Below are 13,345 nucleotides of genomic sequence, written 5' to 3'. Positions count from 1 at the left end.
GCTTCTTGTTGTTGTGTCAAGATCTTCAGCAGATCAAGTTGAGAGACCGTCGAAGGAGTTAAAATAAGGTCCACTGAAGGTGATGAAATTTCTTCTGGAACCCTCGGATTTTCCATGAGAGAAGATTCTTCTCCACTTTCCCTTCGACGTAAGCGCGTCATACGACTACTGCTCATTGTTTATTACACGCACTGAATCGACTTAATCAGAAAGAAACTCAAGATCCCGCTTCTGACACCAAATGTAACGTTCTTGACGTTACGTTAATAAAATATGGATCCGCGAGTTTACTTATTAAGTCAAAGAAATCAAGAGCGTGAATAAAATATTGTGAAAAGCTTTTAATGCGTTATATGTGTTTCTCGTTTAAAGTCTGAAACAGGACTGTTTTCACAATAATGTCGGTTGGCGCAGCAACCTTATTCTTTTTAAAGACATAAGAGGTTTATAAACGTCTTTTATCTATGCTGACTACTAGATCATTAAAGAGGGGGCAAAACGGGTGATTTCACCCTTTGTAACAATATTATACTGGCAAACATGTCAGCAGAAGTAATGAAACAGAACGCGAGGAGAATTATATCAGAGAAGAAATAGGTTCTTTCGGATCCTGTAAATCCTTGATCCGGTTAACCACTAGGTAAGGGCCTTCCCAGTTTCTTTGTAGTTTCAGACTTCGTCCTTTCTGTCTTCGCGGTTGAAAGAGCCAGACAGAATTTCCGGGATCAAATTTTATATCCCTGGCTCGAATATCATAACGAGTTTTTAATTTGTCTAAAGCCATAGAAATTCTACTTATAGCAAAGCTATGAGTTTCTTCTACTATGGGAAGAATAATAACTATCGCAAAATAAGTCGCCAAATGCAATTGGGGATGCATGGCATCGGGGGTTTTGTACATGTGAGTGGATTCGTTTACGAAAACAATCTGAGCAGACCTGCATACGGAGCCAATAGCAATGTTGGGTTGATCGGAAACAACCGATCAACAGTTGCAGACTTGTCATCAAATCAGCGTAAATAAATTCACCTGTCTAACAGACACTGTACAAAAAAATAGTGAGGCTCGAAGCTCCGAACAACAAGGCGCGTAGCGCCGAGGTAGGGTTGGCGCGAAGCGCGCAGGGGCGAAGCCCCTAGTTGAAACAAAAAAAGAAACAATGGCAGACAGCAGTAGTTATATAAGGGGGGTTCTGGCTCAACCTGACTCACCAACCTCATATGGTGCTGCAGGACGCGTCTCGCCTGTAGTTTTGTTACCGGCCCAAGCTAATATGCAAGATGGCTGACTAGCATGCAAGATGGCGGACGAGATGACGGGGCATGTAGTTGGTGCGTTACTGACCTAACCTAACCTTTTTTTTTTCCCCCAGCGGCGAAGGGGAAATCTTGAAAGGACATCCGGTTGTTCCGATGGATGCCATTGGTTAGTGCCGGATTTTCACCGGCTAAAACCCCTCACGCCGCTTATCACCCAGGACGAGGCGGAACCGCTTTCGCATTACTTCACCTCGTCCCTGTGGCCGGCCTGTTGTCATGACCTCTCTCTCCATCCCGTGGTTTGACCCACTGCCGACGAGGAAACTTGCCCTCGTATGCTCTTCGCCGGCCCCTCAACACCCACACCTCCGCTCCCGTTACACCTACATATAATGCCCTATCTACTTTAATAGTTATTTGTAATATGCTTCCAACCCCCGTTTATTCGCAATAGCGTTATCACTTATTTACTACTTGTTAGTGTCTAGTATCTACTTTAGTTATTTGTTATATTTACTACTTGTTAGTGTCCAGTTGTCTAGGAGTGTTTAGCTTAACTGCTCCACTTGTCCGTAATACTCCGCGTACATGCGGCACACGACCTACTGCTGGCTCGGAATTTGCTGATGCAGGGGTTCTGAGCCGGCCCGTCTACACCTGCTTCTGTGGTTAGCTTCACCACCTGTCAATTATTATTAGCTATCTACGAAAGCGTAGTTTCCTATATTAACAATAGATAATAATTAACGATCAACAAATAATAATTAATAATTACCACTTTCTAGTATTAATATATTAACTATTTGTTCCTACACCTACTACACCTACTGTCCCTACTGTTAGTCATGTTAGCATTGTAAAATAATATATAATGGGTGTCTCTATATTAATTATTATTTACTTACGCCTGACCTGCCGTGCGACGTGCTGCTGCTGGCCGGAATTTGCTGGCTCAGCAGTTTGTCAGCCCGTGCTCTGTCGCCTGTCACTTGCCGCCGGTTAACGCCGCTCGGCCCGTGACCCACTGCCACCGGTGTTTTCCTGACGCGCTTACTCCGGCGGCCTGCTCCCACTTCACACATTAGTTAATTGTTTCCTTTATCACTTAGGTTTGAGCACTGACTGTCTTTTCAAACCTGTTGTCACCACTGATTTTGCTCACTACACTTTATCACATATATTGGGTTTGAGATGTCTATCCGCACCTATTATACCCATTGCACCACCGTTACCACTGCCTTCGCTTCCCTCCTGCTCCTTTGTTTCCCTTCGGGTTGGCTTCCTTGTAGCCACACCTCACCAGCATGTTACCCGCGGTTTTGCGGGGACCTTTGTCCTGTTGGGCCTCCTTGGTGATTCTCCAGTCAGATCTGGTCACCCCGTCCTCCACAGTGGTGCGTTAGTGCGGGAACATGGGCTCGTGCTCCGCCGAGCTGCCACATTGACAGCTGGCGGTAAACAGCGTCCCGTCCAGCACCACCGTGTCACGCCCGGGGGGCTGCATTCCTAGCGGGCTGGTCGAGTTCACTAGCTGCTTGGTCCCCCCCTACCGTCTCTTGAGGTAGAGGATGGCTCGCTTACTAACTAGGTAATTAACATCACCGTAGGTTATCCGGACCATCGCTCCAACCTCCTCTGGCCTGGTCACCGGAGGCCGGGGCTCCCCTTGTCTGATCTGTCTGGCCGCGTGGTCGCACGCCAGGTCATCCACCCTCCTCCAGGTGACGTCGATCTCTTCCCGCTGGACGTCAGTAGTGTATATATGACAGTTCTGGATCATACAATGGCTCTCTCTCTCTCGTTCTCTCCCTCTCTCACGCTCACCCCCCTTGTTCCCCTCTCGCTTCCCCCTCGCCCTTTGATCATTTTCGCGGTTTGCCGCTAGATGGCTATTTTCATAGGATTTGACACACACACACACACACAAACACACACACAAAATGATTCCTGTCGAGACTTGTGTTCCGCCGGACGTCATAAACGTAGGTATTCGGGGCAAGGGCTCTGGGCCCCGATTTTATATACCTGCACCGCTCACTACCTGCACTGCGTTGACCGATTTCCATTCCATGCGTGGGGAACTATACATTGCTACTTCACTTACAGGATTTGCGCAGATTTTTATCCTTAGGTGGGCATCCATCGTAGCCGGCGGTGGGTTCGCAGAGAGGAAGAGGGGGAGAGGGTGAAAACCTGTTCCAACACGCTTTTAGGCAAGATGCAGCTGCGGAACCAGGTGACTTCAAACGAGCAATAAACCGCAAAAATTTAGGGATAGTCGGAGGGGGACTGTGGACCCCGCCGTCTTTAACGTCATTTTTTTACATGAATTGCATCATCTCTGCAGAGCCGGAAGAGCAATAAAACCCAAAAATTTAGGGATGGCGGGTCGGGTAAAGGGTGGACCCAGTCGTCTCTGACGTCATTTTTCCCTCAGAGATGCGCAGAACGCAGTGCGCGCCGCATCTCTGACGTCATTTTTCCCTCCGATATGCGCAGAACGCAGTGCGCACCGTTCCCAAATTCTTGCGATCTATCGGCCTATATATAGGCTCAACGCATCCGATGCAGACTCGTTAGTCTTACACAAAACGTGCAAGTCGAAAGCCTATAATTTTCATTTCTCTGACATACAATTGTTACCTATAACCATTAGACTCATGACCGTCGAAGCGTATATGGAACTTGCAGAGCAGATGAAGGGGACGTATAATTTGCTGGGAGAGCAGCCACCCGGAGAAGAGGATGACGCTGTAATCAATCATAGGACTGATATTGAAATCGCGAATATCCAAGTTCTACGTGATATTTCTATGCAACGAGGGAGAACCGTTAGTGCGAAAATGCGGATCTAACATACTATCGCACTCCTGCAATCTTGGGTGACGGAGATCAGGCAGTTGCAGCAGCGCGCAGTGGTGAAGGGTGGAAATATCGGTACTCCTGCGGGTGTACAGTGGGACGATGTGGATAGTGCTTTTGCCAGCCGAATCAGAACGGGGGTTGTCACAAATCTCCGTCTCACAAATTCGGACGCCTTTCTGAACGATGTGCAGCGCGTCGTCACCGAGAAGTTGGAGCTGGTACTGCGCGAGGAGGGAAACGTGAAGGTTGACCTCATATTATCGTGCAAATTCGAAAATGCTAAGCACGAAGAGGTCTCCACCGAAGTTGAGAGTTTCGACACCTCGAACGTGGCGATTCTCCTCTCATCGGGCGATGTGAATGGCTGGTTTACACGTGCACAGGGTGATCTGCAATCAAAGGTGGAAGATTTCGAGAAACGCGATTCCGGCTGGAGTATGATTCAGATCCTCAACACCGCTGTAAATATCAATCGCTACCAGCCTCTAACCGCGGGGGCTTCAACATTCATCGAGCTGCCCCAGGACATTCGACATGAGAAGGCTGTGATCAACGTGAGGAACGAGGACGAAAGATGTCTTCTCTGGTCCGTCGTAGCAGCCCTCCACCCGGTCAACATCAACACCGATAGGACTCACAACTATCGTCGCTATATTTCCGAGTTGGACTGTACAGGTATCAAATTCCCTGCTGCTCTACGTGATGTGAAAACGCTTGAGAGATTGAATAATTTGCGCATGAATGTATATGGTATAGAATCTCAAACTTTTTCGCATCATGCAAAATCAAATGAAAGCGACATCGTGCCAATTTATTTAGGTCAAAATTTGCATAGCGTAAACATTGGCACGATCCATCTTCCAATGGTTGAGAGTGATCTGGAAGACGATATGACTGGTGAGTTTGCACCGAGATTCCACTTTGCTTGGATTAAAGATTTTTCCCGATTAGTAAGCAAACAATTGTCTGATCATGATGGTCAACTGTTTTTATGTGACAGATGTTTGTGCCACTTCAGCGTAAAACACGCCTACGACAATCATCGACAAGATTGTATTATGCTAAATAAAGTACGCATGGAATTTCGCGAGTGCAAAGATTTAGTATTTTCCGATTTTCAAAACGAAGGCATTGTTCCGTTTGTCGTATACGCCGATCTCGAATGTTTATTAATCTCCGAACCCGTAGATAGATTTGAAACTCGTAAGACTTGTGAAATTCAAAAGCATGTCCCGCACAGTGTGGGATACTACGTACATTGCGCGTACGATGAGACATTATTGGAGTTCCACGGTGAACGTGGCGTCGATTGCATGGATTGGTTTATGAAACAGCTTATGGATTCATCAATTCAAGTAGAGTCACGCATCAAAAACATAATTTAGATGAAGGCTTTTACCCAAGTGCAACGCGATCGCCACATGCGTGCAGAGAATTGCTATATTTGTGAAAAACTGTTTACCCCTTAGGAGAAAAAGTGTTACGATCACTGTCACTTCACGAGTAAATATCGTGGTCCTGCTCATAATCGGTGTAATTTGAATTTCAGAGAGCCGCACACAATTCCAATAGTTTTCCGCAATGTGTCCGGTTACGATTTTCACTTTTTAATAAAATCCCTTGCATCAACTTTCCCCGGTAAAATTACACTGCTACCCATAAATAAGGAAAAATATATATCCTTCACAAAACGCGTCGATGGAACAATGATGCACTTGAGATTCATCAATTCGTTTTGATTTATGGCTAGCAGCATTGATGAATTTTCTACATATTTGACCGATACGGATGAACGCATAATACGTGAATTTTATAATCAACCGACTCAGTTTAGTTTGATGACCCGCAAAGGCGTTTTTCCCTATAAATACGTCGATTGTTGGAGGAAACTCAACGAAACGCGATTACCTGCAAAGACGCATTTTTACTCTCATCTCACCAATTCAAATATTAGAGACGCTGATTACGACCGCGCGAAAACTGTTTGGGGGAAATTCCATTTGGAGTCATTGCGGGACCATACAGATTCATATTTGAAGACCGATGTTCTTTTGCTTGCCGATATTTTCGAAAATTTCCGCGCTAGCTGCTTCAAAATATACGATTTAGATCCGTTGCGCTACTACACTGCACCGGAACTTGCTTTTGACACGATGCCCAAGGATACTAATGTAAATTTGCAGCTTTTAGACAACCCTGAAATGGTGTTATTTATCGGAAGAGCCATTCGAGGTGGCGTAGCACAATGTTCTAATTGATACGCTCGGGCCAATAATAAATTCAGGGGAAAAGATTTTGATCCTAGTGACGTGAAATCATATCTCACGTATTTTGACGTGAATAATCTGTACGGTGCAGCCATAAGCGTGCATTTACCAATCGGCTCGTTGGAGTGGGAGTATCAGCACATCGATATAACAAGGCATCCGGACGATTCACCGATCGGTTACTTTCTGGAGGTATATTTGGACTACCCTGTAGAACTCCACGAGGATCACAAAGACTTGCCTCTTTGTTCTAAACATTCTACTCCTTCAGGTAGTAAAAATGCCATACTCACGACCACCCTTGACCCCAAAACAAAGTATATATTGCACTATAGAAATTTGAAATAGTGTTTGAGTTGACGATTGAAATTAACGAAAGTGCATAGAATTTCGAAGTTTGCACAATCTCCATGGCTCGAGCCGTACATCACTCTCAACACAGACATGCGTAAGCGGTTTAGGACTTAATTTGAGAGAAACTTTCAGAAACTAATAAACAACGCTGTGTTCGGCAAGACTATGAAGGATGTGCGGAATCACAAAGATGTTAAATCGGTTACAACATAGGAGAGAAGAGGTGGTGCGAGAACGCTTATTGCCCGCGCAAACTTTCACAGTTGCACCGTATTTGGCACCGACATGGTTATCATTGGAATGAATCGTGTCAAAGTTCACTTCGCCAAACCTATTCACGTCGGCGCATCAATTCTAGATCTGTCAAAAATCTTTCTCAACGATTTTCACTATGATTATATTAAAACCAACTTTTTGAATAAGCAAGCTAAATTGATGTATACCGCCACAGACAGCCTTATTTATTAATCCGATGTCCCTCATATCTACGATAACATTAAACGTGATGTAGATACAATGTTTGATACCTCTGACTATCCGCCCTACAATGTGTATAGTATTCCCCTCAAAAACAAGAAACAACCAAGGCTAATGAAGGATGAAAATAATGGTAAAATTATGACAGAGTTTGTGGGACTGCGAGCAAAGCTGTACACATTTACTACGATGGGTGAGGTAGAAGAAAAATATGACAGTGGCGTAAAAGAGAGTAAGCGCGCCAAGGGTGTGAGAAATTGATTGATAAATAGCATTATGTTTGATGATTATAAGCGTTATCTGATAGCTTACCAAGAGTTGACTTTTCCACAGTGTTTAATACGCAGCAAAAACCACGAAGTAAGCACGATCGTACAATAAAAATTGGCTCTGAGTTGGCAGAATGACAAGCGGTAATTGATACCTGGACAGACCGACACCGTACCTTGGGGGTTTGTCCCAGCCCCCGAATAGCTATAGGATAAAACCGTAGACGTAAAATTGATGTAAATATTCAATGTTTGACGCCTCGGACGATCCACCATCAGGCGGAAACGTTTTACCAACAAGACGATATTTAATGGATTCAAAAATGTCAATTCAAATACTTGAAAATTATTTATTTATTATTCATTATGTATTGAGCAATTATCCATATTTATTCGTTTATCACGAGTGAAGTTATCAGAAAATGTGGAAAAAATTTTTCGGAGAACGAAAAAAAGTTTTCACAAAATGAAAAAAAGTTTCCAGAAAACGAAAATAAATTTCCGAAAACTTTTTTCTCATTTGATTAACACGTAAAAAAGTTTCCAAAAAACAAAAAGAAGTTTTGAGAAACCGGCAAAAGGTTCTCAGAAAATGAAAAAAAGTTTCCTAAAAATAGAAAAAAAATTTTACAACAAATAAAATGTGCAATAACCGTACGGAAAAATTGTATATTATTATTAGTATCACTATTGTTGTTGTTGTTGTTGTTGTTTTAGTTGGTGTTGCTGTTGCTGTTGCTGTTGCTGTTGCTGTTGCTGTTGCTGTTGCTGTTGCTGTTGTTGTTGTTGTTGTTGTTGTTGTTGTTGTGGTGGTCGTTGTCGTCATCGTCGTCGTCGTTATTTTTTTTTTTTCTTTCCGAGGCTAGCGCGGATGTGGGACTTCAAGGTAGCCTACCCACTAAACCGCCACCTCCTGTGCAACGCTCCCAGTCGGGGACTATAGTGATGTTACTTCCAGCTGAAAGCTCTGTCGGTGTGTGTCTCGTCGGTCTGTCCGTCCGTCCGTCCCGTGCATACAGTCCATCAGTTACGTTACGTCAGGCAGCCGTCCGCGTTCTTACGTCGTAGGATTGTCTCTGTGTGGGTGGCAACAAGTTGCCACCTTTCTGTACTATGGAGCATCACCCCGACAATGTTGTCTGAAGTGATGCTTCCCACGACCTTCTCCAGTCTATGTCTCAGTTCTGTCCAGCGGTCACATTCGAAGAACGTGTGTTCCGCGGCGTCTCGTTCGTGTCCGCAGGACGTACGGTTGGGCGTCCGTACTCGGTTCAAGTTGTGTATGTACCGTCTGAAATAACCGTGGCCCGTCAGAAGCTGGGTGACGTAAAAATTCACATCCCCAAACCCCCTCTGGATCCACGGTCTCGGGTACTTAATAAGTCGTCTCGTCCAGTTTCTTATCGGTTTCTCTCGCCTACTGTTCGTGCTACGTCTCTATCGTCACGGCTCTTTCCGTCGTTGCCGCATCCCGTCGGTTCACGTCCGCGTCTCCTCCGTAAACCCTTTCGAGCTGGAACGCGAGAAGGTCTATGGGAATCACGCCTGCCACCACCAGGACGGCCTGTGCTGAGACCGTCCGATAGAAAGAAGCGATCCTCAACGCGCTTCGTCTCTGTACCGTCGTCATCGCGTGACAGTACTTCTCAGTCATCAGGGAGTCTGCCCAGATCTCCGCACCGTAGAGGAGTATCGAGTTCACCGTCGACATAAAAGTCTCCGTTTCCCCAGTCTCGGTCCGTTCGTGTTTGCCATCAGGTGGCTTAGGGATGCTATCCTTTTAGCCACCTTCTGAGCCGTTCGTTGTATGTGAGGCCAGAAGGTCATCTTCGTATCCAGGGTCACCCCCAGGTACTTGACTTCCCCTCTGGTCTCGATCTCGTCCGTCCCGACCGTCATGCGTAATGTGGTCGGTATTCGTCTACTGGTGAGAAGCACCAGTTCTGTCTTTTCCGTCGCGAGTTGCAGTTCGTGGTCAGTCATCCACCGTCCGACTCGTCTCATTGTCTGATTCAGTGCGTATTGTGCCAGATCTCGAGTTCTCTCGACTATCACTGCAGCCACGTCGTCGGCGTGAGCGACCAGGCGAACGCCGAGTGGGAGCTCCAGTCTGAGCAGGCTGTCATACGTCCCGTTCCAGAAGTCAGGTCCTAGTATGGAACCTCGAGCGACCCCCGCAGTGATTTGTCGCGTCACTTGGCCTTCGGTCGTTTCGTACGTCAGCCGTCTGTTCCGAAGGTAATCTTCAACAATCCGGAGCAAGTAAGGCGGGACCCCGAAGTCGTCTCTCAGCGACCCTAGGATATCCACCCACTTGGCCGAGTTAAAGGCGTTCTTAACGTCAAGTGTCACCAGCAGCGCGACGGGTCGCGCAGCGTGGCAATGTCTGTCTGTCTAACGGAAGGAGTCAATCACCTCTTGGATCGCTCGGATCGTTGATCAACCCCTCCGGAAGCCGAACTGCTGGTCCGAGAGGCCTCCGCCGTCCTGTATCGCGTCCGTAAGTCGTGGTCGCAGAAGGTGTTCGTACAGTTTCCCTGTCGTGTCCAGTAAGCTCAGCGGCTGGTAGGTCGACGGCGTGCTGGGGTCACCCTTACCCTTTGGGATAAGGACCAACTTCGCCACCTTTCACCGGTCGCTGAATGTCCCTGTCGTAAGGCACGTGTTGTAGAGGTCGAGAAGTATCTGTGGCCTCAGGCTCGCCATCAGGCGAAGAACCTCCGCCGGTACCCCGTCCGGTCCTGGCGCCTTACCCCTCTTCATTGCTTTGATCGCTCCGACGAGCTTCTCGGCGGTGAAAACGGGGGCACCGCCGTCTCGTCGTCGTTTGTCTCGTCCGTACGCGTCGGGTGCGTCGGGAACAGTCCGTCGACGATCCGTCGTGCGGTTTCAGCATCCTTGACTTCTGGCGAGATCCGGGCCCCCAGCCCAACGGTCATAATCTTGTTACCGGCACCACAGGGGTCACGATCCACCTCCTCGCAGAGCTTCCTCCATCATCGCGTATTGCTGTCTCTGATGGCGTGAGTAAGTCGTTTTCGTTCAGTCTTGTACTCGGCCTGAAGGGTTTTCCTCTCGGGTCTCCCTCCAGCCCTCGTAACCCGTCGTCGTTTTGCCAGGCAACTCTTCCGCAGCTCGGCTATCTCGTCCGTCCACCAGTATTGTGGTGGTCTGTTACGTCCGTACTGCCGTTTTGGCATTGTGCTGTCGCACAGCCGCGTCGTCAGTTTGGCCGTATCGTCTGCTAGTCTTTCCGCTCTTTGCCGGCCGGTCAGCTCTGGGGGGACGTCGGTAATTGGGGCCGGCACTGCCGCCAGCACCGCCGAGAACTTTAGTACGTCGAATTTGTCTACGTTTCACCGCGGGGGGTGTTGGGTCCTCGTCCGTGTCATCCTTGTCTTTCCTGCCACTTCGAAGGCGATGTACTGATGATCGCTGGCCGTGTAGCCCTCGAGCACCCGCCACCGCCCTATCCGTGGCAAAGTTCTGTCCGTCGTCATCGTCACGTCCGGGATGGAGTCTCTAAATCCCGGCCGTCCGTACGTAGGTATGTCTCCTGTGTTTGCCATCACTAAGTCCAGGCTTGCGGCCATCTCCAGCAGCAGCCGCCCGCGTTTGTTCGTTACCGTCATGCCCCACTCGACCGTCCTCGCGTTGAGGTCCCCCGCGACCACGAGGTCCCCGGGCAAGTCCCTGATTCCGTCCTCGAGGAGCGCAACCTTCGCCAGGAACTCCGCCGCGGCGCAGTTTGGGGTCAGGTAGACGCTGACGTAAGTGACAGCGCCCTTGCCAGCCCGGACGTACTCGTCCCCGACGCCACGAGCAGTTATTCGGGCTCGGGCAGCGCCCCTCACCCCGATAGCAGCTGTCTTGGCCTCGTTCGTAATTCAATCCTGCGTTTGTCGCACCCTGTACGGTTAGCACAGGATCAGAATGTCGGCGTCGTGTTCGTCTGCTATCTGTGGTAGTAGCATGTCTGCTGTCCTACTGCGGTTCAGGTTGCCCTGAACTATCCTGTCCGTCTTCCGGCCTGCTTCTTGCAGTCCTCCGGCGCAATCCGGTACACCGCGCACCTCCTGGAGCCCGCGAGATGCGCCGCATCGCCGTGGCCCGCCTCGGCACACAGTGGGCAGGTCGGTCTGTTCTTACAGTTCGTGGCGTAATGTTTCGTCTCGCCACATTTCCTCCAGCACTCCGTCTGGTCTATATTTTTACATTTCGCTTTTCTGTGCCCGTATCCAAGGCACTTATGGCATTTCGTCTCCGTCAGTCGTGGTAGGACGCGGCACCCCACCCATCCAATCCCGATCTGTCCCCGGCCGAGCAGCTATCTGGCTTCCTGCGACTCTAGGTCGCATACGGCCATAAACTGTTCCGCCTGGTTTGGGCCGAAGATGTGGACCCCAAAGTCCGCGTCTCGTCCCTCCTCTCGTCGCAGTGCCTGTATCACGTCCTTTCTGGTCGTGACACAGTCAAGATCCATGATCTTCAGTTGCACCCAGAGGTCCCGGTCCTGACGTTGCCTGCGTCGCCGACTGCGTCCTGCAGGACGCGTTGGAAGTCGTCTCGTCCGTTGGCGTCTGTCTTCATCTTCAGAAGACACAGACCATTCTTCGTCTTCCTGAGGGTCGTCACTTCAACGTGACTCTTCCCACAATGTCGGAGTACGTCATGTCGTTCCCAGGTTTGACGAGCACCGCCGTCCCCCAGTGTTTGGGAGCCGCCCTGCACCCCTCAGCCCCGGCCGTCGTGTCCGTTGTCGCGTTCGTCCCGTCCGTCCGCGTCTTCCGTTCCTTTTTATCTTTTTTTTTCCTTGTCACTGTCTGCCAGTCAGCGACCGGTTCCGCAATCGTTGCGCTCTTCTGAGAGGATTCCGGAGTGGTTCCAGTCGCCACCTGTTTTCTTTTGGTCCGCGGGGTGTTTTGTGTCCGTTGTTCAGTCTCAACGTCCGTCTCCGTCGTCTCGTTGTCCGTCTTGTGATCCTTCGTGGCTGCTTCAGCGCGCCTGTCAAGCGCAACGTCGGCAGCCTCGAGGACGGTCTTCATGCCCAGTTTGACGGACATATTTATGTTTTTTGGATGGCCACTGCCTTGGCTATCCTTGTTGCTGTATTGTGAATCAGTAACAATACGTCCGTCAGGTCCATATCGTCCGTGATTCGTGTCTTCGTGCCGATCGTGGATACAGCAAAAGCGCAACCCACTCCGCTGCCAGTGCTCGACACGCTGTCCGTCCTGTCTCGTCGTTGGTGTCCCAGTGTCGTCCTGTCCGTTGTTCCAGATCTCGTGTCCGCTGTCTTTGTTTCCGTCGTTGTCACCTGGTCTTTGCACAATTTGCGTCCCCAAGAATCCATGCCGCTACCATGTGTCACCGGGGCTTTCACCCGGTCGGAACCCAGGGTGAATTTCCCCTGTGCTGGGGCTACTCCCTGAGGTATAACGTTGTTACCCTTGTGCATCTCCATAAACGTTCCTACGTGCTACAGGCTCTCGGGGGCGCGACTCCCCGTACCGTGCCGGAACATAGCACGGCCCCTGACGTCGCCTCAGGGGCCTTCCGTTGGGCTTGCGTCGACTTCCGTCCCCTTCAACTTACTAGGAAACCCCGGGGTCGTCACTTTCCTAGCAATCCAGGTTTTCACGCCCAATCCGCCTCCCGAGGCCGCCTTAGGGGTCATTCGTTGGGCCTGTGCCAACTTCAGTCCCCCTTGACTTACTCGATGTACGCGGGGTCGTCACGTCCCAAACGAGGGATTCAACCCCCCCGCCACCTGCGGTAATTACTATTATTATTATTATCATTATCGTCGTCGTCGTCATCGTCGTCGTCATCGTCATCGTCATCATCATCTTC

General features: G+C 49.1%; 1 protein-coding gene across 1 annotated transcript; it reads right to left on the bottom strand.

The window, feature by feature from the left end:
* Positions 1 to 10,488: 10,488 nt before the first annotated feature.
* On the bottom strand, positions 10,489 to 11,975 carry LOC124187035. The gene is made up of 3 exons (XM_046579280.1): positions 11,853 to 11,975; positions 10,903 to 11,367; positions 10,489 to 10,821 (listed from the first exon to the last, which is right to left on the bottom strand). Exons 1-3 carry the CDS (start codon positions 11,973 to 11,975, stop codon positions 10,489 to 10,491), a joined length of 921 nt encoding a protein of 306 aa, XP_046435236.1.
* Positions 11,976 to 13,345: the final 1,370 nt, after the last annotated feature.

Source organism: Neodiprion fabricii, chromosome 7 (genome assembly GCF_021155785.1).
Source record: "Neodiprion fabricii isolate iyNeoFabr1 chromosome 7, iyNeoFabr1.1, whole genome shotgun sequence".
NCBI classification, from domain to species: domain Eukaryota; kingdom Metazoa; phylum Arthropoda; class Insecta; order Hymenoptera; family Diprionidae; genus Neodiprion; species Neodiprion fabricii.
This window is presented reverse-complemented; position numbering and strand designations above follow the sequence as displayed.